At 57.2% G+C, this 26022-nt stretch overlaps 2 protein-coding genes across 6 annotated transcripts in view; one reads left to right on the plus strand and one right to left on the minus strand.

Annotated features, from left to right (window-relative positions):
* Nucleotides 1-294: 294 nt before the first annotated feature.
* Nucleotides 295-11238, minus strand: LOC135361828 (uncharacterized). The gene is made up of 6 exons (XM_064573509.1): nt 11232-11238; nt 10205-10491; nt 9755-9967; nt 2526-9622; nt 2009-2271; nt 295-1421 (listed from the first exon to the last, which is right to left on the minus strand). The coding sequence occupies exons 1-4, from the start codon at nt 11236-11238 to the stop codon at nt 9212-9214; spliced, it is 918 nt and encodes a 305-aa protein (XP_064429579.1). The 3' UTR covers nt 295-1421; nt 2009-2271; nt 2526-9211.
* A 2637-nt stretch (nt 11239-13875) lies between these two features.
* PXDN (peroxidasin) overlaps nt 13876-26022 on the plus strand; it is a 75031-nt gene continuing 62884 nt past the window's right edge. For 3 of the 5 annotated variants that reach the window (XM_064571885.1, XM_045884005.3, XM_045884003.2), the window contains exon 1: nt 13878-14197. In XM_064571885.1, coding sequence (XP_064427955.1) covers nt 13998-14197 — 200 coding nt within the window. In that variant the 5' untranslated portion in view covers nt 13878-13997. Of the gene's footprint in view, nt 14198-23944; nt 24278-24524; nt 24673-26022 lie in introns of those variants that run through there. The other 2 variants (XM_064571886.1, XM_064571888.1) reach the window with 2 other exon arrangements.

The following is a 26022-nucleotide window of genomic DNA, read 5'->3' on the forward strand; positions in this document are numbered from 1 at the left end:
GGCCTCGGGAAATGTGTCCTGCGGGGACGTCCAGCCAGGGCTGCTGGCCAGGACTGCCCCGGGGGCTCTCTGCGGGGAGACAAGGATGGACTGCACCTGCCGCAGGGGGAGGTCAGAGGCCCTCCTGAAGCCCCGTCCCCAGATTTCTCCAGCGTTAAATACTCAGGATGCCCAAGGGCCATGTTTGCGGTAACATATTCTGAAGCCCAAACAAGTGTGTGTGGGGGGGTGTGGGTGTGTGTGGGGGGTGGGGTGTGTTTTGGGGGTGTGTGGGTATGTGGATGTGTGGGGGGTGTGTGTGTGGGGGGGTGTTGGGTGTGTGGGGGGTGCTGGGTGTGTCTTTTGGGGGGTGTTGCGTGTGTGGGGGGGTGTTGGGTGTGTGGGGGGTGCTGGGTGTGTGTTTTGGGGGGTGTTGGGTATGTGTGGGGGTGTTGGGGGGGGCTGTTGGGTGTGTAGCACGGTAAGGACAGAGATTAACAGAAAAGGGAAGGGAGAGCCGGCAGATGGCTCACGCAACAGGAATTGGCCTTCGAGCAGGAGAGAGGAACGGCATTAGGTCATCACGGCCATCTATGATTCCGTGGGTGACCAACGGTTCTCAGGGCCTGGGTGCAGTCCTGACCTGTGACCTGATGCGGCAGAAGGTCCTGCCCACGTCAGCTTCGATTCCCCGGGAAGGCGAGCCGCCCCCCAGCAGCCCCGCCCTAGCAGACTGACCTCACCCCTGCTCTCGCCCTCGGCCCCCAGACCAGAAATAAGGGACAACGGCTCTGTGACCCGTTGCAGGGGCAACCCACCCCCGGGGCCCTTTAGCACAAGCAGCTGACAAAATCCCTGAAATCGAGACCTGTGCTGAGATCAAGAGTCAGACGCCTAACCCACTGAGGTGCCCCTGGGTCATATTTAAAGACATATTTATCATTCCCAAATTTTGATAGAGCAGACCTCCATTCGACCCTCCATTCAATCCTGATGCATGCAAGTTTACTTTTCTGGAAACATCCATTTCTGGTAAATGTATGTCCACCGTTTTAGGGATAATTGAAAACACGGGGATAGGAAGGAAGATTACGGAAGGGTCAACAAAGGTCAAAGGAGGGCAGGTGTGTATTTTCCATCCCACACGGGAGGAGCACCTGTCTCGGGGGAGGGACGGGGATCGTGGAGCCCGGGTTGGGACAGGGCAGTGGGAGTTCAATCCTTGGTTAGAATGCCACACCTTCGGAAGGACATCTTGGAGCAAAGCTCCTAGTGACGGTCGTGTGGAATGCCACAGACATCCTCCGTGTCTCGTGGGGCTTTATCTGTTTCCGTCTGCTGGCCGTTGAAAACACAAGGTCTTCCAGCTTTCCCATCTTATTTTTCCATATAACATTCTCCAAATTCATTAAGTTGTATGAGGGTGGTTTGGAAACATGTCCCTGAGAATAGGACACATGGACAAAAGGATCTGTATGAGGCCACCACCGCGTCCCACAAGAGAGACACCGAGGGCTGGGACACCTGCCACGTTTCCCCGTGTATTGATATCAGTGGGTTACGCTGTCCATTAGAAATTACTACGGAATAAATGCTGTGTCCCCTGAAATTCTTATGTTGAAAACATCACCCCCTGTGTGGTAGTGTGAGGAGATGGGGCCTTTGGGGGGGCCCTAGGTCACGGACATGGAGGCCCCGTGACGGGGTTAATGCCGTGTATGGGTTCCCTCTGGAGGAGGGGACAGGTGACCATCTGCAGACCAGGACTCGGGTTCTCTGCAGACTGCATCCGCCAGAGTGCTGACCTCAGACTCGCAGCCACAGCCCTGTGAGACGTGCATCCGTGGTCTTCAAGCCCCAGTCTGTGGCTGCCGGGGCCCGCACCGACTACCACCAACACGCGCCAAAGTAAACACGGCGGGCTTCCTTCTCTGCACAGTGGCCCTTGGCCGGAGCTTTTGAGAGTCGACAGGGATTCCGCAGACAGAGCATCCGCAAGGAAAGTACTCAGAGTTCCCGGAAGACTTACCTTCAAAACACGCACAGGCTCTGTGCCGTCATAAGGAATGCGCCCTTTTTATTGGTCTGTGGACAGCACGCCGACTCCCTGTGAGCCATAGTGCTCCGATACACAATTTCGTAACTGATTTTTGGTTTGAGTTGGGGCGTGAGAAGAGATTTGGGGTAAGTCACAGGCCAGTCGAAAATTTTCTTCCATTAGATAGAAGTATGTTCCCGATCGAGGGAGCACCAAAGGCACTGAAGAAGTTGCTAGATCAGCAACAGAAGGATCTGGAAAACAAGAGTCTGATTTTCACTACCTTAGAGCTACACCTTCTGGAACCAGCTTCCACAGTTGGCCTTCCTTCTTCCCCTGAGCAGCTCAGCCTGCAGCCCGTGGTTTCACCTCGCCCCAGCACCTATGTGGGACCCAGCTCCCCCCTCCCCACTCCCACCTGTAGCCCTGGAGCCATTCATTGCTTGTGAGTCACGTAGTATCAGTCGCTATGCTGACAAAAACATTTCCCAAGGATAATCCAACTCACCTTTAATTCCCAAATACTCTGAAATGCTTTGGGCTTCTCAGATGCAAAGTGTGGTCACATTTTTATATTCCTGCAGAATAAAGGGACACCCTGCTCACTTTCCAGATCTACAACGGCCTCCTCAAGTGATCTGAATCTTGATCTGTCTCTCTCTGAAAAAGGAAATGGCCCCCTTTCTTAGCCCCACCTGAGGCTGTGTCACCTCCAGTCTCTGGTCCTCTGCCAGAGTCCTCCACACTCCTGTCCTTCCTGCGCCTCATCTTGCTCGTTCAAAACTAGGTTCCTGGGCCCTGGTAAGCTTTTCCCAAGACCTGGCTGCTCATAGAATGAACTCTGTAAGTCAGGGTGTGCCTGGAAGAGTTCAGAGTGGTACGGATTGTTGAAAAACACAATTCAACCTAGTAAATTTGAAGATAATTTGCTTTATGAAGGGATTCATGAATGGGGCAGCATCCTGTCTAGCAAGTGGAGGGTAGCTTGGAGGACTTGTACAAAAAGGATGGTTTTTACTGGAGGGAGGGCGGGCAAGGAAGTTACCGGCAAAAGTGAAGAAAGGATTGTTTCAGGCAAGGTCACCTTCCCTTTGGGGGAAGGGCAGGGGGCTTCGTCTTCCGCTGGGGGCTGGAGAAGGCCCGGGGGACAGAGGCCTCCTTGGTGCTGATCAGAAAGTGGCTGACCGACTAGGTAAGACTCACATTTTCGGGGGAGGTTGGAACGGCAGTCAGGTCAGGTATGAAGGCCCAGTTTGGTGACTTGGCTTAAGTAACACCATGTGGGGGCCTGTGGTTTTCTTTTTCACGGGACCAGTGGGAGAGTGTGCTAAATTCCTCGCTTGCCGTGGCCATGGTGACGAGCAGCATAGCCTTGGAGGACAAACACGGAGCACTGAGACCACAGGCCTGGGTTCATTTACAACTTGGTTTGGCACAACAGAAAATCCCAGTTTAAGAGACCGGCGGCCAGGACCCCAGCTATGTTTCATGAACCCGTCCTGGGATGCGGTTTATTCCGTGCCTTCATCTGGGTGGTGTGGGAGACCAGAATGTGCCCTCCCAAAGAGGCCTCTTTAGCACAAGGATTCTTTTGCTCTGAATATTTTGAGAGAGGAAGGCAGAGGAGAAGCTCTAAAGACAAAGGCTACAGTTCCCTTTTGTGGGGGACTTGACGCTGGTTTGTCAGGGGGCCTCCCTCTCTGAGCTGGCAGGGAAGGACGATTGTAAATCGCGGGAGCTTCCTCTCGGTGGAGAATTCCTGGGGTGTCCCCTGTGTGCAGGTAAGGTATACGTGTGACTTCTGTCCCTCGTTTTTCTCCTGGTACAGGGGGCCCAGCCTAGAACATGGAAGGGCAGAGGGAGGGTCATTTTTCTCCGCTATTCTGGGGACAGGCTACGTCCTGGAACCCTGAAGTCTTCAGGGTGAGTAGCCACTCCGACGGTGAGCCTGGGAGACCACTACTTACGGAGACTCCCTGGTCCTGCTCATCTGCCGCCGACGGTGGCCGGGAGCAATGACCCTCTGGCTGCTCTGAGAGCCCGGTGAGATGTGCTCAGACGGGCCGGTCACACTCAGACCTAGCTCAGGGCTCTTCGCACACACTGACCTTGCTTCCACTTTCGGGCCCTCTGGGGCCCTCTCCATGGCTGCCCTCCCTCAGGTGCTCCCCATCCGCAGCTCATGGTGCTTCCCGCACTTGTCATTCCTTCTGGAACCCTCCTCAGGTGACCGGGAAGGGAGGGGTACGGTGCATTCCGCTCGGGCCCGAGCCGCCCCGTCTGGAGCACAAGCACGTGGTCCAGGCCTGGTGTCCGAGCCGAAGGCCAACATAAGACCGGGGAAGCCCTGCGTAACCGTGCGTCCCTAAAATAAGGATTCCTACAGAGCACAGAGTTACGATTGCTGGGATACTAACTTTCCGAGGCTGTCGGAACAAAGTGCCACAGACCGGAGAGGTTAACACCACAGGATGTGTTCTCTCCCAATTCAGGAGGTTGGAAGTCTGAGATCCAGATCTACGCCCCCGGGAAGGTCGTTCCTGCCTCTTCCAGCTTCTGGGAGCTCCTGGTGGTCCTGGGCATCTCTGCCCCTCCGCCCTCCAAGCCCCTCTTCACACAGTGTGTCGCCTCTTCTCATTAGGATGACAGTCATCACCTGTCGGGGCCACCCCAGCGATCTCATCTCACCTGGACCATCTGCAAAGATCCTGCTTCCCTGGGAGGTCACACACACAGCTCCCAGAGATGGGACTTCAGCCCATCCTTCAGGGCACAAGATACAACATGATGAAGTAGAATGCCCATCCTTAATATGTACAGGGTCATTTTGTGGAGTGGGGTCAAGAGCTGAAATTTATCACTCCTGCAGCTTATGAAGCTCAAAATCGGCTAGTGATTTTGAAGGAATGCCTGATAATTAAAAGGATCTAGAAGCGGCGTGAATCAAGATTGAGCTTTATAACAAGAACAGGCTAGACTCTGGCTGAGATCTGACATGCCCAGACCCGAGGGTGGGGCGGCAGTGAGTACTGGTTGGCTTGCCCCTGCGAGCCATGAGAAGTCAGGCTCTCGAGTGCCCACGTGCTCTGTGCCCGTGGACCCTTTTCCAAACAGTTACGCCCCCCCATCAGCCTTGCTCGGGCCTGGGTCCCCAAGACTCCTGCCCTGCCTAGGTGCACTTCCAGGGAGAAAGGGCCACAGATGAAGGAATGTGCCAGCCCGAGTCCACGCCCAGCTCCATGTTCTGAGAATCCTGGAATCAATCCCCTTCCCAGAGGAAGGGCCGTGCATGCGCTCCCGGGCTGAGGGGCTGTGACAGGTGCGGCCCGCGTGCTGAGGCCTAGATGACGGGCTGGGAGGGACCTTCTGTGAGCCCGGCCGCGCTGGAGTCTCCGTGTGCGCACTTGCTCTGGGCCGGACAGAGCGAGGGGCAGGACTCCTGCAGGCTTGTCCCAGACCCTTCCACTGCTCCTAGGTTCGGGCATTCACTAGGCCTCGACACCTAGAAAACGGTCACATCACAGTTACGGTTTGTCACCGGGAAAGGACACGTTAAAATCAGCAGGGGGGAAAGGAGCAGGAAGGAGAGCTGCCGGGGCACCTCTCAGTGGGGCCAGCTGCCCCCCAGAAGCCTGAGGACCAGCTCTGCCCAACACACCACCAGGGCGCAGAGTGTTCCCAGACCTGGACCGTCCCCGCGGCTGCCGTGACAAAGTACCCCAAGCAACAGAAAGTCTTCTCTGCCAGTTCCGGAGGACAGAAGTTCAAGAGCGAGGTGTGGGCGGGGTCGCGCTCCTGCTGAAAGCTCCTGACGTAGGCCCTCCCTGCCCCTTCCGGCTCGTGGGGTTGCACGCAGTCCCTGGGGCCCTCTGGTGTAGGGTGCCCCGTGCCCACCTCTGCTCCGTCGCCACAGGGCCCTTCTCTGTGACCGTGTCCCCATCACTCCCCTGTTCCTGTGAGAACACAGGGCCCCACCTGCTCTCCTCCGACTTCAGCCACGTCTGCAGCAGTTCTATTCCCAAATAAGGTCACATCCCCAGGGGCTGGGGGTAGGACGTCCACGTCTTCTCGGGGGACATGGTTCAACGCACACCAGGCGGCCAGAACACCTGTCCGGGGAAGCTCCCCGAGCTCACTGAAGACTCCAGGGTCTGGCCACAACATCGGTGTCATTTGCAAACACCAGTGGGATGCCTCTGATGCTCTGGCTGCAGAAACACGGTTAAATAAGTCACTGTGGGAACCCACAAGAGCCGAACGGAGAAATTAAAATGACACGAACCGTCAGTCCGAGATCTGGTTTCTCTAATGACAATGACAAGGAAAATCAGCGGAAAAGCTTGAACTTTTGACCTATAGGGTGGGCATTAGGTCTGAAATTTGGGGGCCACGGAGCAAAGCCACATCTTGGCCAAGATGTGTATCCATGTCTTTGTTTCCATCAGTTTCCGTACAGTATTTCAGACAGTGTCCTCTCAAAGCACAGTCGGTGTCGAATCCACGTTGCTCCGAAGACGAAACTGTCAGAAAGGAAAACAGGACACGCTGAGGCGTCTGGTTAACGCACGGAGACCTTCACACCCGTGACCTGTGTTTGCACGGTCTGCCTGCGGGCCGGCCGTCCCGTGTCCTCAGTGTGCCCGGGGTGAGCCCGCACCCCAGTGCCAGGCTGGCCAGGGTCCCGCCGGGGAAGGGAGGCCAGGCGGAGGGCATCAGCCTGCACTCGGTGACCCCACCAGACACGAGGGCTTCAGGACATGCCGGTCACCATGCTCACGGTTCTCCTAGCCTGGCTTTGTTGCCTTGTGGTATGGAGTGCAGTTTGGGTATGAAATCATGAAGTTTCCGTGTCATGACAACTCTGACCAAAGAAGGCCATGTCCTTCAGCGTGCTGAGAGCCCTCCCTGACAATCGGGGCCATGCAAGTGACTCATCGGCTGGGAGCTCAGAGATGTGAACTCATTTCGCACACGGAGGCCTGAACTCCCTTTCCCAAAGTGAGCAGGTGTCCCTTCCCCTCAGCTGGGAAGCAAGCTTTACTCCTTAGAGAAGTCCAGGCTGGTGGAAAGGGGCGCGGGCCCCGGTGGCCCCTGCTGCGTGGGGCGCCGGCCCCACGACACACACAGCCCGTGTCCTTTATGCCCGTTCTGGGCACGCGGTTCCATCCCAAGGACAGGGACTCCGCGCTTCTGACGGCTTGGCTTGTCCAAAGTCGGGCCGCACGTGGCCCCTGTGTGATGTGCGCAGACTTTCGAAATCATGCTGAGTTGACAAGGGAGGATCCTGGGATTTTGTCATGAAACAAGCCCCTTCGCTCCTTGGCGGGACGGCGTGCACACCCACGCTGAGCTCCCGTTCCGTGGCGCTGGGGCTGACATTCCTGGGCTGCTGGGTAATGTGAGGCTTGTTTACACTGATTGTGTGCAGACTCTCAGAGATTAGGAAGTATTAGTCAGCCGGCTGCAGCCAGGGGCCCGCGAGCCCACAGCCCACGCTATTGTTCTGAAAGTGATTAATTTATTAGAAAGGATTATGGGGCATTTTTGGCAAGAGCTACTAATGATTTCACCTGGGTCAGCCGAGCGCATGCTCAGCATTGCACTGTGTGCCTCCGGCTGGGGGCAAGTGTGTTCGCCAAAATGGGAGGTGGAGACTCCTCAGTGCTCTGTCGGTCCCGCATGAGGGCTCTGAGAGCCCCCCACACAGCTCGCAGAGACTGCCGGGTTTTACGGAAAGCACGCACTCCTGCAGAGGCTGGGACTGCCCCATGCTTCTCGTGGCCTCAGTTCCCCTGAGCTGCCCCCCTGGCCCGGGAAAGGGGATGCCCTCCTCCCAGGGAGAAGTCAAGCGTCCTCTCTAGGAGCAACCCCACGACCGAGCCAGGAGGGTCCAGGAAAGGCTCTGTGAGCTTCAAACAAAGTGACTTTTTATCTAGTTGAAAACGCTGCATGTTGAGGGGCGAGTATTAAAACTCCTGGGGAGAGTCTGAATACATGTTTATTAAACCCAAAATCACAAAGTAAGCATGAAAAGCTCTATTTGAAGGATCCTTACGTGAGCTTTGTTCTCCACCCGGAAGGCGCCTTGCTTACCCACTTGCTCCACAGACCTTTCCCAGAGGCCTCGTGGGGGGTGTCGCCAGCCCAGCCTGGCTGTCCTCCCCGGCTGTCCTCCCGGCTGTCCTCCCCACTGTCCTCCCCAGCTGCCCTCCCCGGCTGTCCTGCCCCGCTGTCCTCCCTGGCTGTACTCCCCGGCTGTCCTTCCCGGCTGTCCTCCCTGACTGTCCTGCCCAGCTGCCCTCCCCGGCTGCTTTCCCCAGCTGCTTTCCCCAGCTGTCCTCCCCATCTGCCCTCCCCGGCTGCCCTCCCCGGCTGCCCTCCCCAGCTGCCCTCCCCGGCTGTCTTGCCGGGATGCCAGGATGTGGATGCCAGGGCAATGGGAAGCAGCATGGAGCCACGTGGGGAGGAGGGCGTGGTGCACCTGCCGGCGGGTGGGCGATGCGGGGTCCCCAGGGACAGGGCTGCGGACTGCACAGGGAAGAAACGAAAGAAAGGAGGCGGGCCCTCCTCTGGGAAAACGCCCCCACTCACCCTTCATCCAGCAAAGGCAGACCCGGCCTCTCCAGGAGCATCCACAGCCGAGACAGGCAGAGTCAGAAGCTCTGCCCAACAAACCAACACGGTCTGTTTTCCCCAGGCTGGCAAGATGGGCTTCAGGTGCCAGAGAAGGCTGGGGGCGCTGGAGGGCCCCCCAAGGAGGGCGGTGGGCGCCAGGGTGCAGGGGTGGCTTGTGCAGTGGAGGTGACACAGGCCGTCTCCAGAGAGAAGGGACTGACTGTGATGTTGAGCCAGGCACGTGTCATGTGACTCAGCTCCGCTTCCATCCCGTGGCTCACGGAGAAGTCTGTGTTTGCCCCAAACTGTGGGTTTCTCAGGGCAGGGGCCCTGCTCGCTGCGTGGACCCGGTGCTCACCAGCCTTCTCCAGGCCTCGAGCTCTGAAGGGAGAGTCACAGGGTCCACCTGCTGCGGCTGGGCGGATTACAGGTCTGGCCGGGGCATGTTACCGCCCCTCCCCTGCCTTCCGAGGCCTGGGAGGGGTGGAGATGCGCAGGGGGCGGATCCTCACGCCCCTTGGTTCTTTTAGGGTCCCTTCGCCCACCTCAGAAAGCTTGGCTCAGTTCACCTCTCCTGGCTCAACCGTGCATGTGTGCGTGCGTGTCCTCCTGGAACCCGACCGACACGGGGGCCTGGGCAGATGCACCAGACGGTGTGTGTCGATGGGCTGGGCGGGCGCCCGCTGTTTGTGCCCAGGGCCCGTGGTCGTGGTCGGGAACAGCCTTACTCAGTTGGGACCCTGCTCCTGGACTTGCCCTCTGCTGCCAGAGCCCGTCCTGCGGGCACAAGGAGAACCCCTGTGATCTGAGAAAACCACTGAATTCAAGTGTGTAGCTCGACTTACACAAAGACATCAGAGCTGTACAGAATTTACGCAAACATTCCTCAGGGGGAGAAGCAACTGGAACACGACCCTCCGAAGAAAAAGGCTTTTTAAGATTTCTCTTTTCTTGACCACACTGGCAAGGTATGGGATGCCTGGGGCAGCTCTGGGGAGGGACAGGGAGACGGAGAGACAGAGGCGTTACGTTCTAGAGTATCAGGTTCATGCGCACCCGGGCCTCCCCGGTGGAGCCCAGCACCGTAGCCTTGCCTTCAAGCCCCTCAGCCACGCCACTCACCTTTATTTTGTAAGCTACTCCTGCCTGGGAACTGCTGTGACCCAGCCTCCATGCCAAGTACCTTCCCTGCTGGAGTTCACGACCACTTACGAGGGAGACAGGCCCTTCGATGTGGCCACAGAACTTGACTCCATCTCTGCCCCGTTGCCTCTGACCCCAGAAACCTCGCCCTCGCTGGGAGCTCAGAATGTGACGTTGTGTGGAAGAAGGTTGCTGTGGATACAATTAGCCACGTTAGGAAGTGATGGCGGGGAGGGCTCTAAGCCAGTGTGGTCCAAGAGGAAGAGGAAAGGACGCCGCGAGGGCAGACAGACACAGGGAGCACCAATGGAGGACCACAGCAGAGGTGGGAGGGATGCGTCTACATGGCCAGGAGCACCAGGGGCGCTGGAGAGAGGCCTGGGGCAGGTTCTGTCCTGGAGCCTCCAGGAGGCTCCCACGCGCTGATACCTTGCTGGAGGACTCCTGGCCTCCAGGACTGAGAGCCCAGACTCCTGCTGCCCAGGTGCAGGTCTTCGGTGTGGCTGCGGTGGGCGGAGCCGGTGGGGGCTGGGCGGGCACAGGGGGAGGAATTCGCAGGAGGGGGGTGAAGGTTGTGGAGGGAGGCCTGAGCCTCAGGCACAGCCAGGTTCTGCAAGGGGCTGACTCATCGTCTGGGAATGGCCCCACGGCGGCCTTCCAGCCCTCCAGACTCAGGGCCCACCCAGACCCCAGGAAGCCTCCCGGCAAGAAGGGGGCTCAGCCTGCTGCGTTCTTGTAGAGGACCGTGTGCAGGCAGCTCCTACATCTTTCAGACTCGCTGCCACCTGGCCTCCTGTCACAGATGGGGAAACTGAGACCCAGGGAGGAGAAGAGAGTGGCCAAGAGCGTGAGGCTGCCTGGTTCTGGTACCAAACCCGCGCCCTTTTCTGCACACATCCTTGAGGACTGCCCCGCCTGGCAGGGAGCCAGGCAGGTACACAGGTGACATCATTACCCCGTGAAGGGGCAGCAGGAAACACAAACTGCCAACTTCAGGGGGACCCTGTGGGCATGAAGGGTGATGAGCACCCTGGGCTTGGGGCTTCTCACCAGAGCCAGATGGACAACAGGGGCTCTCAGGAGGGGGGGCAGCGGACTGAGCAGGAGAGGAACTGCCCCCCTCAGCTCTGCAGCCTGAGGGCAAGGGCCAGCCCTGGCGCAGCCGGGGCCTTGGGCTGTGGCTATAAGGACGTCCAGGTGCCAGGCTCCAGGTGGCCCCAGGCAACTCTGCAGAGGATAAGGGGGGACTGGGGTGGGGTGCAGCGGCCCAGCGGAGGTCTCAGAGGGTTCCCAGCATTGAGTGGCAGCTCCCGCCAGGGCTTGGCACCATGTGAGTGCAGAGCCACCTCCCTCCCCCCGCCCCATCCTCCCCCGATTAGCTACAAGTCCTCTGGCAAGGAGCTTCGATTCTCCAAGCGCTGGTGACTTCTTCATCTGCAGGTCGTTGCACACACACCTCGCATTGTCTTCAGTCTCCAGGGTCACCCTGAGACTCTAGAAAGATCGCATTCACAGAAAACAGAGGGTTGAGGTTAGCACAGAATTTCCTCACCCCTTATCTTGGCTTCTTTGTATGAATACCAAAGCAACTAAAAGTTATCAATTAGCACAGAGATAGCAGGATTTGGGCCAGATAATAAGATTTGCAAAATCGCCATCAAAGGGAAATGGGGATATCTCACCTGGGTCCTGGGCCACGCCGACCTTCTGTAGCTTTGAAGTCCTTGGATGTTCTGGGGCAAGTCAGGAGCCTGGGGTGTGAGGCTTCCCTGGGCCTCTAGAGGGCAGGAGCAGGAAATAATGAACGCAAGACGCGGGAAGTGCCCTCAGCCCAGCAGAAGGAGCTTCAGTAGGGTGAATTCTTTCAGGCATGGATGCTGGTACTGGCCTCCCCCCACACCTCCTCAGCCAACGCTCTGCAAACGGCTGTGTCAGCCAGGGGTCTCTGGAGAAACAGCACAATCGGAAGATGAAGGAAGGAAGGAAGGAAGGAAGGAAGGAAGGAAGGAAGGAAGGAAGACGGATGGACAGATTGGTTTTAAGGAACCCGCTCCTGTGATTGTGGGGACTGGGGATTCCTCAATCTGTAAAGCAGGGGAGCAGACTAGAAACTCAGGCAGGGGTCGAGGCTGCGGTTTTGAGGCAGAATTTCTTCTCTGGGAACCCCCAGCTTTTACTCTTAAGACCTTAAACCGCTTGGGTGAAGCCCACCCACATTGTGGCAGGTAATCTTCTTGACTTCACGTTAACAGATCCTAGCTGTCAACCAATGCTAATCTCATCTACAAAATCCCCACAGCACCACACCTAGATTAGCGTTTGATCAAAGCACTGTGTGCACCCCCAGCCAGACGGACGCCTACAATTAACCCCACAGCTGGTGTGGACAGAGCTGCCTAACTGAGAAGAGAAGCTAACAATGTGTGTTAGAGGCCCACACCTCCTGGGGTGGCCGGACATTGAAGGTGTTTTGTGAAACATGGCCTTTGCCCACTTCAATCCGATGTCTGGACTGGGAAGGGGTGCGGCCACAGCTGTGACATATTCTCTGTCCCCTGCAGGGAGGATGGTCAGCAGACTCAGGAGGCAGGGTCCCCAGGAGCCGGGGGCGGCGGCGAGGGACGGGACTGTCAATGGTTATGGAAAGCAAGGCTACAGAGAACAGAGTTTCTCCAGCCGTGATGAGCACCTGGAATTGGAATTCACAGCTCCATGAAGCGCGGTAAGGATGAGGGTGGGGACAACTTCCAGGGGGAAGTTACGGGGAAGTGGTTTGGAGGACCAAATTAGTGATTCAGGAGGAAAAATACATTTTCAGGGAGAGTCACATTTCACGTTTCTGACATGATAAGCTTAATATTCTTGCGGGGCATTTAGGTGGGGACTTGTAGAAGTACGGGGAGCCCAGGAGTGCCCACTGGGGGACGTTTATGACTGCTTAGTATACAGCACCCTGGGATGGCTTGTGCTGGGTCCCTAGGTGAGCAGGAAGGTTGCTCCATGTGGTAGTGGGGACAGTGGCCTCAAGGACACACACACAAGCCTCCAGAAGGGCCTTGAGTCAGACCCCAGCTCAGCTGCCCCCAGATGGGGACCCTTGAAGCTGTGTGCCCTGCAGGTATGTGCTCGCCCATCCCCAGGAAGGTGCCTGGTCACTCACCAGTCTCACCTTGTACACCCTCCGGCACCCCTGGGTTAGACTGCCACCAGCCCACACAACGGACACATCACACACCAGGGCTGCGCCTGGACACTGGCACTTGGTGACGATCTCATCTGCCAAATGCAGGGACTGGGTTCTTGCGAGAATCAGTGGATAACATGTAGAGTGTTAGAACAAAATTGCAGACATGTATGTGTGTGACTCAGTGTCCCCTCCTTTCCACAGCTCCTCCTGTGTCTGCTGGTGGTTCCACCCAAGTCCCACTTGGGCTGGGTGCAAGGGTTTCCTCTGGGTGTGTCCTCCAGGCAGGGAGCTAAAGGGCACTGAGCGTCAGTCCACCTGTCTCAGCACTGAACCCAGGACTGGACATAAATGTCCTCTGGGCTCCAGACAGTGCCCTGGGGCCAGCACTGGCTGAAAGCAGGTCGGGGGTGGGGGGGGCGGGCACAGGCAGGTGCCAGGCTGCTTGGCTTCAATCCTGCTGCAGCCTGTGTGTGTTCACAGAAAGAGGAGGGGAAGTTGGTAGATTGAGAGAGAGGAAGAGAGAGGTAGAGTGCAGGAGAGAGAGAGGGAGAGAGAGAGAGGGAGAGGCCCCTTGGAACCGCGCCTGGAACAAAGTGAGCACGCTAAAAGCGCTTTTATAAAACAAAGACCAAAAAAAAAAAAAAAAACAAAACCCCACAGAAAACCCTTTGCACACATGTGGAAAGCGCAGCTAGGCGAGATGGCCGAGGCCCCCGGCTCCCAAGTGCAGACGTGGACTTGTCCCCGGGGGCCCCATCATCCCTCTGCACCAGTGAGCCTCCAGAGAGGGCTGCCGGGCGGCCCCTAAGCTGGGACCCGGGCGCAGCAGCTTGACGCCGGGCCTGAGGTCCCGCCCCGCCCCGGCCCTCCGGGAGGGTGCGGAGGGAGGAGCCGCGCGCATGTGCACAGCTGGCGCCCCCCGCCCCCAGCGCACAGCTGGGACGTGGGCCGTGCGGGCGGGCGCAGTCCGGAGCCCTCAGGGTCGCGCCGGGCCCTCCCGGTCCTCTTGCGTCCGAGCGTCGCGCGCCCAGGGCCATGGCCGTGCGCCCCGCGGGCCCCGCGCGTCGCTGCCTGCTGGCGCTCGTGCTCTGCTGCGGCTGGGGGGCGCTGGCCACTGTCGCCCCGAAGCCGGGCGCCGGCTGTCCGAGCCGCTGTCTGTGCTTCCGTACCACCGTGCGCTGCATGCATCTGCTGCTGGAGGCCGTGCCCGCCGTGGCGCCGCAGACCTCCATCCTGTGAGTGCGGGGGGCGCGGGGCCGGGGGTGGCTGGGTGGGGGCCCGGACGGGGGGCCAGAGGGCGTAGGCGGGGCTGTGGGTCTGGGGGCCGCGCAGTGGCCCTCCGGCCTTTGTCCGCCTTGGCCCGGGCGCGGAGGGCCGACCCGAGCGCGGGGCGCGCGGCCTCCGGAGCTTCCTTTGTTAGCAGCTTGGAATCCCCGGCTGGACGGGGAAGCTGTTGGGGCAGCCCGGGAGAGCCCCGCTCGCCGCCCCCGCCGGGCCCCATCCCTGTCCGTTGGCGCCCCCTCCGCGCCCGGTTCTCCCTGCTCCCGCCCCTCTCCGTCCCCACCCTGCCCGAGCGCGGTGTATCCCCCCCCCTCCTCCCCGTCCCCTTCCCCTCCTCCTCTCCGTCCCCTCCTCCGCGCCTCCCCTCCCCGTTTCCCTCGCCTGTTGGTTTCCCTCCTCCGCGCCCCCTTCTCCCCTCCGCGGCCTCTCTCGGTCCCCCTCCTGCCCTAGGTTGGTGCGCCCCCGCGCCTCCCCCTCCTCCAGGACCGCAGTGGCCCCGTCCCCTCTTTGGGGGACTTTCCCTCTCGGACCCGCAGAGACCCTCAGCGGCGCCCTTTCCCCTCGTCCGCTGGGCGCCGAGAGCCTCCTGCCCGGGTATCCCCTCCTCGAGGGGCGCGCGTTCCCTCGACTCTTCCGCTGCCCCAGCGAGCGCGGCAGCCGTGGTGCGGGTCTGCGAGTTCCGGGGCAGCCGGGTGTAGACGGAGGACTCGGAGCGCGTTTCCGCCCCGGCGCGCCTCTCGCGGGGGTGCCACACTCGCTGCCACTTGGCGCTCAAGTGGGTACAAAGTGTCGCGCACTTGGCCTCTGCGCGGCGCAGACACCCGTGCCGACCTCGCCTCTCCCCGGAACGCCCCCTCCCCGGAGGCCGACCCCGACCCTCGGCCGCAGCCCAGGCCTAGTGCGCCCCGAGTTGGCTGCAGGCCTCGAGGTTTCCGGATGCGTCCCTGATTAGAAACTCTCCAAATCTGTAAAGGCAGGCATGCCTTTTCGGCGCCGACTGTGTCCGCGTCCTACAGCTGCCCTTCTGGATGCCAAAAATAGTTTCCACTTTTCTTGCCTGAGCCGGACTCATTTTGGCACGGCCCAAGAGCCTGCAAAAGTTGTAAAATCTTGAGTGAACTGTAAGGAAGTGGGCGGACAGCGTTGGAACTTTGAAACCGAGGACCTGGCAGACCACCTCCCTCAGGGGCTGCTGACTGTGCAGGCAGCTTCTTGGGGGTCTTTGGCGGGGGTCATTCTCAGCAATGCTGTTCCTTCCAGAGAGAGAAACCGGTTTTCCTTCCAGAGGGTCTGTGTAGCCAACCAAGGCAGACATCCAAGAGGGCATCCCACTCTTAAGTAACGGACTCCAAGGCGGGCACAGCGAGGGTTGTCTGGATATGGATAATTTCTTTACTGAGTCGGTGTTAGAAAATTGGACCCTGAAGTCACTTTTCACATCTGGCCAGTACGGTGCTTTGCCACCAAATCTTAATTGCTTTTTAAAAAGAGCAGTATTTTAAAATATGAGGGTTGCAGAACAAAAATGGTGTCTTCCGGCTTACTGTGCATGGCAAAATTCCCCTCAGAAACTTAAAGTGTTTCTAAAATAGCCAAGGAAAGTGACATCATAGTGAACACTCACAAGATTTCCAGAAAGCTTTCATTTGCATAAACTTTACCTTGTATCTTCACGGATTTTGTAGTTTCAGAAATGTTTTGAAAAGACCATGCTTAGACTCATGGATTCTCTGAGGCAGGCGGGACAGATGCTCTGCTGACCAAGTCCCTTATAGAAGGAAGACGACTTGCACAGATTATTGGTGAAATGAACACAAACCCATTTTACCACCCTGCAGACTCAGGTCCAGAAGAGGGAGCCTGCCATTGGAGACCCTGGGACCAGGGTTGGGCTGATTCCTGCTGTGATAGGCTCCTGTGGGAGGACATTTTGCAGGTCACTGGGCGAGGACCTAGGCTTTGGGAAACGGGACAGTCCAGATGAGAAGCCTCCGTGGGGGATGCAGGAGAGGAGGAGGAGGGTGCGTCTGAGGTGCCATGCAGCTCCGTCTCTGGGGTCTGGTAGGTTAGAGTGGGTGCTTGGTAGGTGCAGTCACATGACAGACTGCTCATGCAGAAATATTTAATTTTCCCCTGTGGCTTGTTTCCCAGCTCTCTGCTCTCATAAACTGGGATTTTTTTTTTTTTTCTATTTTTAAATTATTTGGTAGAAATTGCGAACTTAAAAATAACGAAGATAAAGACAGAACTTGACCCCCAAATTAGCTGGACCTTGTGACCCTGCATTATCCCTTCGCTTTTAAGACCTCCTGCGTCACCCCCCTACCCCCAAAAAAGATTGACTCAGAGCCACTGGGCCTCTGACACTTCCCACGGTATTCCGGGAGTGTGTTCACACGGGGCGGAACCGGGTTGTTGAGCTTCAGAGTCTGTGGCCGCCCTGTGGTTCTGGTGTGTTTGGCCCCAGCTCGTGCCCACTGGCAGCATCTGCTGGGTGTTCTAGAATGAACTGCACCGGCCCCTTGAGGTCTGGAGCCTGGGGCTGTGGTGGGCAGGCCACGGTGCCCCTCTGGCCTGCAGGCCGGCTGCTTTGCTGCCTTCATGGGCTCCTTCCCCACCGGCTGCTCTTCTGTACACAGGCCTGTTCCAGTCTGGAATGTTCTAGTCTGTTAAGCACCGCAGTAGAAGCTTGTCACCATGATAATTAAAAAGCGAGTCCTAAAACTGTGACATTTCTGCCCTTCTTGCCCTCCTCTGGGGTTCTGGCCTGGGGCTGGCGGGCCCTCTGCCCTCCCCAGCCTCTCCCAACCCCTTTCTTGCCCTGTAGCCTCCATTGTGAGGTCATGGGGATCTACTCCAAAACTGACATCCATCAGACAGCCAGGCCATGCCAGACCACTGTCCATGTGACAGGAAGCCCTGGGCGGGAGGCAGCCTGGGGACGTAGCCCAGCCGCAAAGTAGGCAGGGGGCTCTGCCCGCCAGACAGCTGCCCTGTTCTGCCGCCTCAGCTTCCTGATCACCTAGCGGGTTTGGGGATCTGTGCCTGGATGCAGCCCCACCCAGGGGTATACGAGGCCTTGTGGAGCGCTGGAGAGCGCGGGTCTGCAGGCTGGATGAGGAGGAGCCACTGGGGCGGGGCCCTGGAAGCAGCTAGGGGCGCCTGCACCGCTGTGTGCTGGGGAACCCAGGACTCCCGCTTCATGGGGGGAGGGCACCCCAGGGCTCCCGCTTCATGGGGGCAGGGGACCCCAGGGCTCCTGCTTTATGGGGGCAGGGGACCCCAGGCTTCCCACTTTATGGGGGGGCAGAGGACCCCAGGGCTCCTGCTTCATGGGGGGAGGGCACCCCAGGGCTCCCGCTTCATGGGGGCAGGGGACCCCAGGGCTCCTGCTTCATGGGGGCAGGGGACCCCAGGCCTCCCACTTTATGGGGGGGCAGAGGACCCCAGGGCTCCTGCTTCATGGGGGGAGGGCACCCCAGGGCTCCCGCTTCATGGGGGCAGGGGACCCCAGGGCTCCCGCTTCATGGGGGAGGGGACCCCAGGCCTCCTGCTTCATGGGGGGAGGGGAACCCCAGGGCTCCCACTTCATGGGGGGAGGGGACCCCAGGCCTCCTGCTTCATGGGGAGAGGGGAACCCCAGGGCTCCCACTTCATGGGGGTACCCCAGGGCTCCCGCTTCATAGGCGACCCCAGGGCTCCCGCTTCATGGGGGCGAGGGGACCCCAGGGCTCCCGCTTCATGCGGGGGAGGGGACCCCAGGGCTCCCACTTCATGGGGGAACCCCAGCTTCCCGCAGGCCCCTCTGGGGATGGTGATGCCTAGCGGCCATCTTCTGTTCCTCTCACTTGGTCCCCCGTCCCCTGGAGACGAACCCCCGCCCGAGTCACCCGCCTCCCTGGCAGCTCCCCACACCTGGCCATCAGTAGAGTCTCATTTCCCACCAACTTCCCTTTGCACAGGGATGAAGTCTCGCTCACAGGGGTTCAGCAGAAAGGTGCGCGAGGACTGGGAGGTGGGAGTGGGCCGTGGAGAGCCCTCCAGCTACTCTTCTCTCTGCACATCTCATAGGAAGCTCCTCACCCCTGACCCTGCCCTCTTGGGACGCCCTCAGCTCCTGGGGAGGCTGGCCTGAGGGCTACAAGGTCAGTCCATGTGGGTCCTCTGGGCTCTGCAGGGCCCTTGGGAGCGGTGTTTAAGTGGGAGCCTTTGGCTTACTTAAAACAAATTCCTAATTTTCCTTGTAAGTTCCTTGTTATGATGAAGTCAGAGTCTTTATTATCACAGTGCAAATGGATTTGACAAGTACTATAGGAGTATTTTAAATGTAAGGTATTGGTAATCAGTCTTCACAAAACAGTGACGGACCCACTCCCTGCGTGGCCGACTGCCGCTCGGGCCCGTGCGCAGGGCAGCTGCTGGCCGTCACTTGCCGGGTGGCCGGTGAGCTGCGGTCAGGACGAGCTCCGAGAGGGACCTGCCCTTGGAGAGCCGTGAGCGTGGCGTTCGCCATCGGGGAGTGGGTTCTGTGTGTGGTTCGGATGTTCGGAGAGCCGGCTTCCTCCTCCGTGTTTTCATCCAGTCAAGGGAATGCATGGAAAAGGAACGCTCCTCAGTCCCTGCAGCTCTGACTCCAGAAGGCCACCCGGCTCTGACTTCAGCTCGGCGGCAGGCCCCGTGCAGGTCATGCTTCACTGGCTTCCTTCTCTGCCCGGCCCTGTGACTCAGTTTCCTTCCGTAGAGATGCCTGGCAGCTGTGGGCTTCCCTTCGGATGGCCTGGGTGCAGCAGGAGCAGCTCGGTGTCCACGCACAAGCTCTGGGAGTGGTTCTGGAGCCCGAAGGCGTCTGCTCCGCCCGAGACACAAGCGTTCCTTACAAGGGAGTGTTGGGCAGACCCGAGAGATCGCTGTCGTCTGCACCGAGTGAGGCTTCAACATTACAAGTGTCCGCAGAAAGAGGGAGAGAATTCCAGTCTGCACAACTGATCTCGTCAGTTTGAAAACCGGGTAGAAGTCTGGCCGGCGCTGGGCTGGTGCCCACTGGCCCACCAGTATGAGTTTTCTCTTGCAGGAGATGCTGGGCTCTCTCTCCGGCGTCCACAGCAGGAAGAAACTGGAACAGATACCCATGGGGCGGCCCAGCTGTGCCCTCAGAGCGCAGGGCTGTAGAGGGGGGGGCTGGTCCGGTGCTCCCCGTGTCCACCCGGGTGAGGCGTCCTGAGGCTGCCGTCCAGCCCTGGTGCACGCAGCCCTTAATCGTGACAGTTTCCAGATGTGTCTGGGGCGCGCAGGAGAATACCAGGGAATGCAGCTTACTTAAAAATACATTTTGTGGCGAATTCCATGTAAAAGCAGAGGCACTTCCCTGAATTTGAGGCTTGCACAGCCCGGGAGGGGGCTGCTTGTGCCAGTGCTCCCCGGTGCGGCCGCCCCCCAGCAGGTGGCTCCCCGCGGGCGGGCTCGCAGCCGTCCCCGGCATGAGTGGGGGCTTTACTGGTGTGGACGGTAATCTCGCCGATTATCAGCTTAAGGTCTTCTAAATCGATCGTTCCAATGGTTTCTATTTTGTCTTGAAGTTAATCTTGAGAAACAAGTTGCAGTTTCTCCTCCCCAGCCCCTGGGCTTCTCTCCAGATGTCTCATGTCCACCAGTAGCCTCCTGGATAAATCCTGAGACCCTGGCTGGCATACATCACTCATCTCTTGATTCCTTTCTTTACTTTGGAAACTGTTACTTCTCCTATTTCTCGACATTCGGGGGGTACAGAGCTTCACCCGCAGACCTCCAGTGGAGAAAGAGTGATCAGCCCCCCTCCGTGTGTCCCAGGCACTCTGTCCCTCTGTAGGATTTTCTTGGGCCCCTTTTTTTCAGTGGTTTGTTCCACATCTGGTTACCCAGTGGATCCGAAGCCCCCTGAAGATGGGGATCAGGCCGTCTTCAGACTGGAAGCCCGGCGGCCCTGGGTGGGTGGAGGAGGTTTGGGGAGCTGTGCTCCACCTTTTGGCGGGAACAGGCTCTGGCCTCAGAAGCCTGGGAGCTCAGGTTCACCAGGATCATCCCTGCTTTTCTTCTGTGGTCAGGTCTGAAGCGGAAGCTTAATGGGAGATTAGTCCCTTTTTTGACCTTTGTCCCAGTGAATTTTCACTTAAGAAGAAAAGCCTTATTGAGGCACAATTAACATTTTAAAAGGTGCAGCTATTCAAAGTGGTAGGTTTTGACCTGGTCCATTCCTGTGAAGCCCGCACCACAATCAGGATAAGGAAACTCCCTTGCCCCCCAGAGCTCCCCGCCCCCTCCCTGCCCCTTTGGCCTCATCGCTGGTTACTGGGTCTGCCTTCAGGGGGAATGCTGGTCTTTGTTCTCTTCCTGGAATGTCTTTGTCTGGTTTGGGCACATTAAGGTCAGTCTTGCCCCCTAGGATGAGTTCAGGAACATTCCTTCCTTTTCCATGTTTGGGGGGAGTGTGAGTAAAACTGGTTTTAGTTCTTCAATGTTTGGCAGAGCTTCCTGGGGAAGCCTCCCGGGCTTGGGGCTTGCGGTTGTCTTCGCAGGAAGGTTTTCAACTACAACACGGATCCTTCAGTGAGTCTAGGCTGCTCAGGCAGTTTTCCTCCTGAGTGAGCTTTGGTAGACTGTGTCTCCCACAGAGCTTGTCCACGTCACTTGAGTTATTGGATTTGTCATCCCCTTACTAAAGGAGGAATCTCGAGGGACGCCGCTTCTTTTGCTCCTGGTGAGAGAAAGGGGCGTCTTCTATTTCCTGACCAGTCCGCCAGGAGCTTTTTCAGTTCTACTGATCTTTGCAAAAACCTAACTTTTGGATTCATTGGTTTTTCTCTTCTGTTTTTTGTTTTATTAGCTTCTGCTGTGACCTTTGTTATTTCCTTTCTTCCACTCTGGACTCCACTTGCCCTTGTCGTGTGCCTGCTCGCGCGTCATGTCAGCGCCCAGCTGAGCACTCCGTGCTCCGAGGATACCTCTCGGCTCTTACCTCAGGCACACGGTCCTGCAAATCCGGTGCCTCGGTCTCCCCAGAGGCACCGCATCATCCCCGCTCCTAGGCAGTGACCTGGGGGGCTCGTATGGTCTCCTGGATCCTGTCTTTGTTGACTGATCTCTGCTGTCCTCACAACACTGTTTGGTGTATTTGGGGAGCTTTTTGGTCGCTTCAGGCAGGAGAGCACGTCCAGCCCCTGTTAAGTCCATCTTGTTCCAAAGTGAGTCCCCACTCGTTTTTGTTTCTAGTTAAAAAAACAAAACAAACCTTTAAATTCTTCTGCAACAATGTGTATTGAAAAGTGAAAATTAGAAGGAAATAACCACTGGGTTCCCATGCCCAAGTCTAGACTTAAAGAAAATTAGAAACTGTTCCACCCTGCAGTTTCCCTTCTGCCTTTGGAATGCCGATCCATCCGTCAGTCAGGGAGGTTAACCTCAGCTGCTGTAAGGAACACTCACCACATGTAGGGGGATTGAAACAATGTGAGTTTTTACTCCACTCACACAGACCGCAGTGTGGATGCTCCTGGCTGGGCGGCTGCCCCTGGGGGTTCCGCTCTGAGCCGGGGGGCCGCACACCCTGGCCTTGGGATCGCTGCCCCTCCTGGGATAGAAAACGGCACGCCCCTTCATTGACGTTTTATCCAGGACTGCCTTCCAACTACAAAGGCACAGTTGCGCAGGTGTGGCAAGCCAAAATATTTACAATCTCTTTCAGAAGATGTTTGCTGTGACCGTGACTCAGGGACCCAGGCTCTGGCCTTCCTGTCGCTCTGCGCCCTTACACCCTGGTCCTCCATGCTGTCCCAGCAGGGGGAGAGGGGGAGAGAACCCAGGGAAGGCCTCGCATGGTGGGTGCTGCCCCTTGTCCCGACCTGGGGAATGCCGTTTAGCCCGTGCACTTCAAGCGTCTCCTGAGTTTCTGCCACGCTGTGCTGTACTTGGTCGCCCGTGATGACCGTGTTCCTCATCAAGCCCCTCGTCCCGTGCCCTTCGCCGCGGGCGCTGCCGTTCACTCGCACCGAGCAGCTCTGAGCTCTCGCCCCGTTTCTCACCGAGCTCTGCTAGATGCCGGGCTGCTGCTGGCCACAGTTCTCTGTGCCCCGTGACTTGCCGGGGCTTCACCCCCGCCCCTGCCTCGCTTCACTCTGGCTCTGGGCTGCAGCCAGTACCACCGCGGGTAGATGCAGGTGAACAACTTGCCCCTCTTCTTCTAACAGACGAATTTTGTTACTTGGGGTTAAAGAGCTTACTTATCCCCCATAGAGAGTTGCCTAGTGCGATTATCTCTGGTGGGTCAGAGCAGTCCAGTGGTAGTGACTCGGACATCAGAGCCACGTCTCTTGTAAGCCAGTTGCTGAGCTAAAGGCTTCTCCAGAGGATGACAGACGGGGCTTGCGTCAGTCCTGGGTAAGCGCAGAGATGATGCGCCAAGGGCTGAGGGGCAGGAGGAGAAAAACCAAGAGGAAGCCTTAGTCCTCAGGTCGGGTCGTGAGCTTCTGTTGTGTTTCTGAGGTTTGTACCCGGATATAAACCATGCTGCTCTCGTAGCCCGCGTGCCAGGGACGAACGCTGCCCCTGCCCGCAGGACCCCGGCCCGCTCCTGCTTGCTTCCTGCGATTCTGTCGTTGTGTTTGAACTTGTAAGATGTTTGGGCGTTTGCCGCACGGCCTTCGCTCTTAGGTGCCCTCAGTTATTCATCACGTCCACCCCTCCTGGGCACGGAGTCGGCTAGATGCAGGGTGTGCAGCGGGCCCTTCCTGCTTGAAGGAAGGTGAGCCACGTTCGTGCCGGGAGACACAGCGGAGGGAGCCGTGAGACCCGCCTTCTTGCCCACTGACTGCACCGTCCAGCTTACTGTTCTTGCAGCATTTTAGAAGTATTTTATGCAAGTTGTACGTGTTCCTGACAGAAAAATGTGAAAATACAGAGGAACACAGCACAAATTACTCGCATTCTTACTAGAGGAAACTGGTAACAGATTGGGCTTGCCGTCAGATGCACACGTACCCAGTCACGTGTGTGTGGATGTGCACGGAAATATGAGTATGTCTGTGTGTCTTTAGGATGTGTCTCCACATCCCTGTCTCCGTATTTACCCTGTCTATCCGCATTAGTCCATCCATGTCTTCTGTCTGTCATCTATGTACCTATCTGTGTCATCTATTTTCATCCATCCATCCATGTTTGTATCTATCCATCTGTTCCTCTATCTACCCATCTATCTATGTACCTATCTATATCATCCATCTACTTACCCATCTATCATCTATTTATGTATCCATCTATTAATCCATTTGTCCATCCATTTATCCATCTATCCATCCATCTATCCATCTATCTATTATCTATCCATCCATCAATCTGTCTACCCATCCTTCTATCTATCATCTACAAAAATTGGGACTCAATTTATGTCCTCTGTAGTGCACGTTGCATGTTTTAACTCCTGTGACACATTGTGGCCTTGTGTCTATGTAATAATTAAAGGTCTGCACCATCATTGTTAACGGCCATGTAGTATTTATTTGCTTAAAATCACCAATTTTATTGAACTACATTTTTATGGGTCATTTCTTTGTTTCCATGTTTCTGCTACTTTATTTTTTTTATTTTTATTTTTTTAGATTTTATTTATTTGACAGAAAGAGAGCACAAGTAGGCAGAGCGGCAGGCAGAGGGAGAGGGAGAAGCAGGCTCTCCGCTGAGCAGGGAGCCCGATGCTGGGCTCGATCCCAGGACCCCGGGATCATGACCTGAGCCAAAGGCAGACGCTCAACCAACTGAGTCACCCAGGCATCCTCTGCTACTTTAAGCAATACCTCCCAAATGTCATTGTGTATATACTTTGGTTACTTTAGGGCACATTTCTATAATCTGCAAAGTCTTGGTCTGCACCAAGGACTTTGGTCAGCACGTTGTGGGTTTTTCCTGGTCTGTTATTTTCCTGGACACTGTTTTCTCAAGGACAGGCGCCCTCTGTTAGCTGAGCATTCATCCCTTACCTGCTACAGAGCTAATCCAATCGGATCAAGGTGAGTCTACAGAGAGAGCGTGGTGCGTGTTGCCGCGGTTGGTGGGAAGCATGGTTCAGGGCACCTCTCTGATGCCCGTGGAAATGTGATGCCTGTGTCTGTTAGTAAGGACACGTTGGTCATTACAGTTTGTCTTCTCTCTGAAGACTTTGTTCTCAGTTTGTCCTGAAAACCAAACCGATCATCCGATTTGTGTCCATCACTGGGCTTTTGTGGACCAGATCTGTTTTATTTTGGATCCTGACAGGTTCTGTTTGTGGCCTGGTGTTTCTGGTTTGGTCTCTGCCCATGGTTGGCTTTCTCCTGGACTGACAGTCGCATTGTCACCCTGAGAACCTGCCCTGGGAGGAGCTCCAAGATCCTGCAGCTCAACACCTGGCCTTCTGCTACCAGAGGTGATACTTATGGTTGATCCTAGTTGGCGGTGGTTATGTTTGTAAAGTCATTGCAGATGCTGGATTAGTGAACACTGACCTGTTAGTCCAGGGGACATTCAGGGCTAGGTTCCTGGGAGCCCCTTGTCAGAACACTTTCATCAACCGATCAGTAGATGACCTTATTTTGTAAGTGTTTCTGTTTAAGGACACCTTATTTAATGCAGACTTCTGCTTGATTAACCATGAGCTCGAGCCTGAGAAAAGCTCATCTCATGCCCCTGTTTTCTCCGGAGACACATGAAGGCGTCTCGAACTCAGGGGCGCTAGACGCCAGCACCATGCTTGGGGACAATTTTAAGCTGCAAAGTTACCAAAAGAAAGCACAAAAATGCAGACAACTTAGCACTCAGTGGCCGGTGAGAAGGACCGTGCGTACAGCCTGAGCAGGAAGAACCAGGCAGAGGGTCACCTTGTTCCCACCCTGCGGGGAACGTGAGCGTCGGGCAAGTCAGGCTCTCCACCGCTCCCCGCTTGCCCTTGAGTGACCGCCAAACTCCATGAGTATTGATTTTAGGGTCACAAATAGATGTTAGGGAGTGGGAAAATTCCTAATATGGAATCCCCAAATCATGAAGATTGAGTGTGTTCTCTGGTATTCTGGGTAGAGACGCCGACATCCGAGGGACGAGGGAGTGGCCCCCCAGGGTAGACACCGCAGCCCCACTCATTCCTGGGAGACCTTCTCAGTCTGGGCCATGGTTTCTGGGAGGTGCTAGGAATAAGGCAGGTCCCTGCAGAACATGGAAAACTGGACCACGTGAGTGACTTCAAAGTCATGACGTTTAGTTAGTTATTATCTAGAAATGTCCTAAGGAACCCACCGTGGGGGGCACTCGAAATGAACCAGGCTGCCGCCGGTTTCCACCGTGTCGTGGTCAGAGGGCAGGGTGACGATTGCATGGAGACCAGGGTGTGAGACGCTGGGGGCTGACCTTGGGCGTGGCAGTGAGGAAGGATGAGTCTCTAACTGAGGGCTGAGGACAAGCCTGTGGAAGCCTATGTGCGGCTAGGGGTGTGCCCAGCCCGCAGCTGAGATCCCGGCGCCATGCTTCCAGGGAGAGCTCATTCACCCCCTGAAGCCTCGGTTTCCCCATGTGTGGGGGCATTCCGAGGAATAAGGAAGGGCATGCATGTGAATCTGCTAACAGCGTTTGCTGTGGAAACGTGTTTTTTCACAACTTGAGTGTGCTAAATTTAGCTGTGGGGCTGCACCAGCGGAGTCCGGGGGACGGAGCGCCCCTGTGCTAGGCCCGGGAGGGAGGGACGTGGGACGCTGGTGATGGGCCCGCGTTCCTCCTGCCACTGTTC

The sequence above is a fragment of the Mirounga angustirostris genome, unplaced genomic scaffold, assembly GCF_029215605.1.
Source record: "Mirounga angustirostris isolate CCGP_5_RB_7025 unplaced genomic scaffold, mMirAng1.0.hap1 SCAF_10, whole genome shotgun sequence".
Taxonomy (NCBI): Eukaryota; Metazoa; Chordata; class Mammalia; order Carnivora; family Phocidae; genus Mirounga; species Mirounga angustirostris.

Excerpts from the sequence above, each read along its gene's own strand:
- LOC135361828 (XM_064573509.1), bottom strand. Across the intron at positions 9,968-10,204 it reads GCCAGGAGTCCTCCAGCAAG|CAACCTTCTTCCACACAACG; the intron begins GTATCAGCGCGT and ends TTGTATCCACAG. Across the intron at positions 9,623-9,754 it reads GAGTAGCTTACAAAATAAAG|AGCTGCCCCAGGCATCCCAT; the intron begins GTGAGTGGCGTG and ends GTCCCTCCCCAG.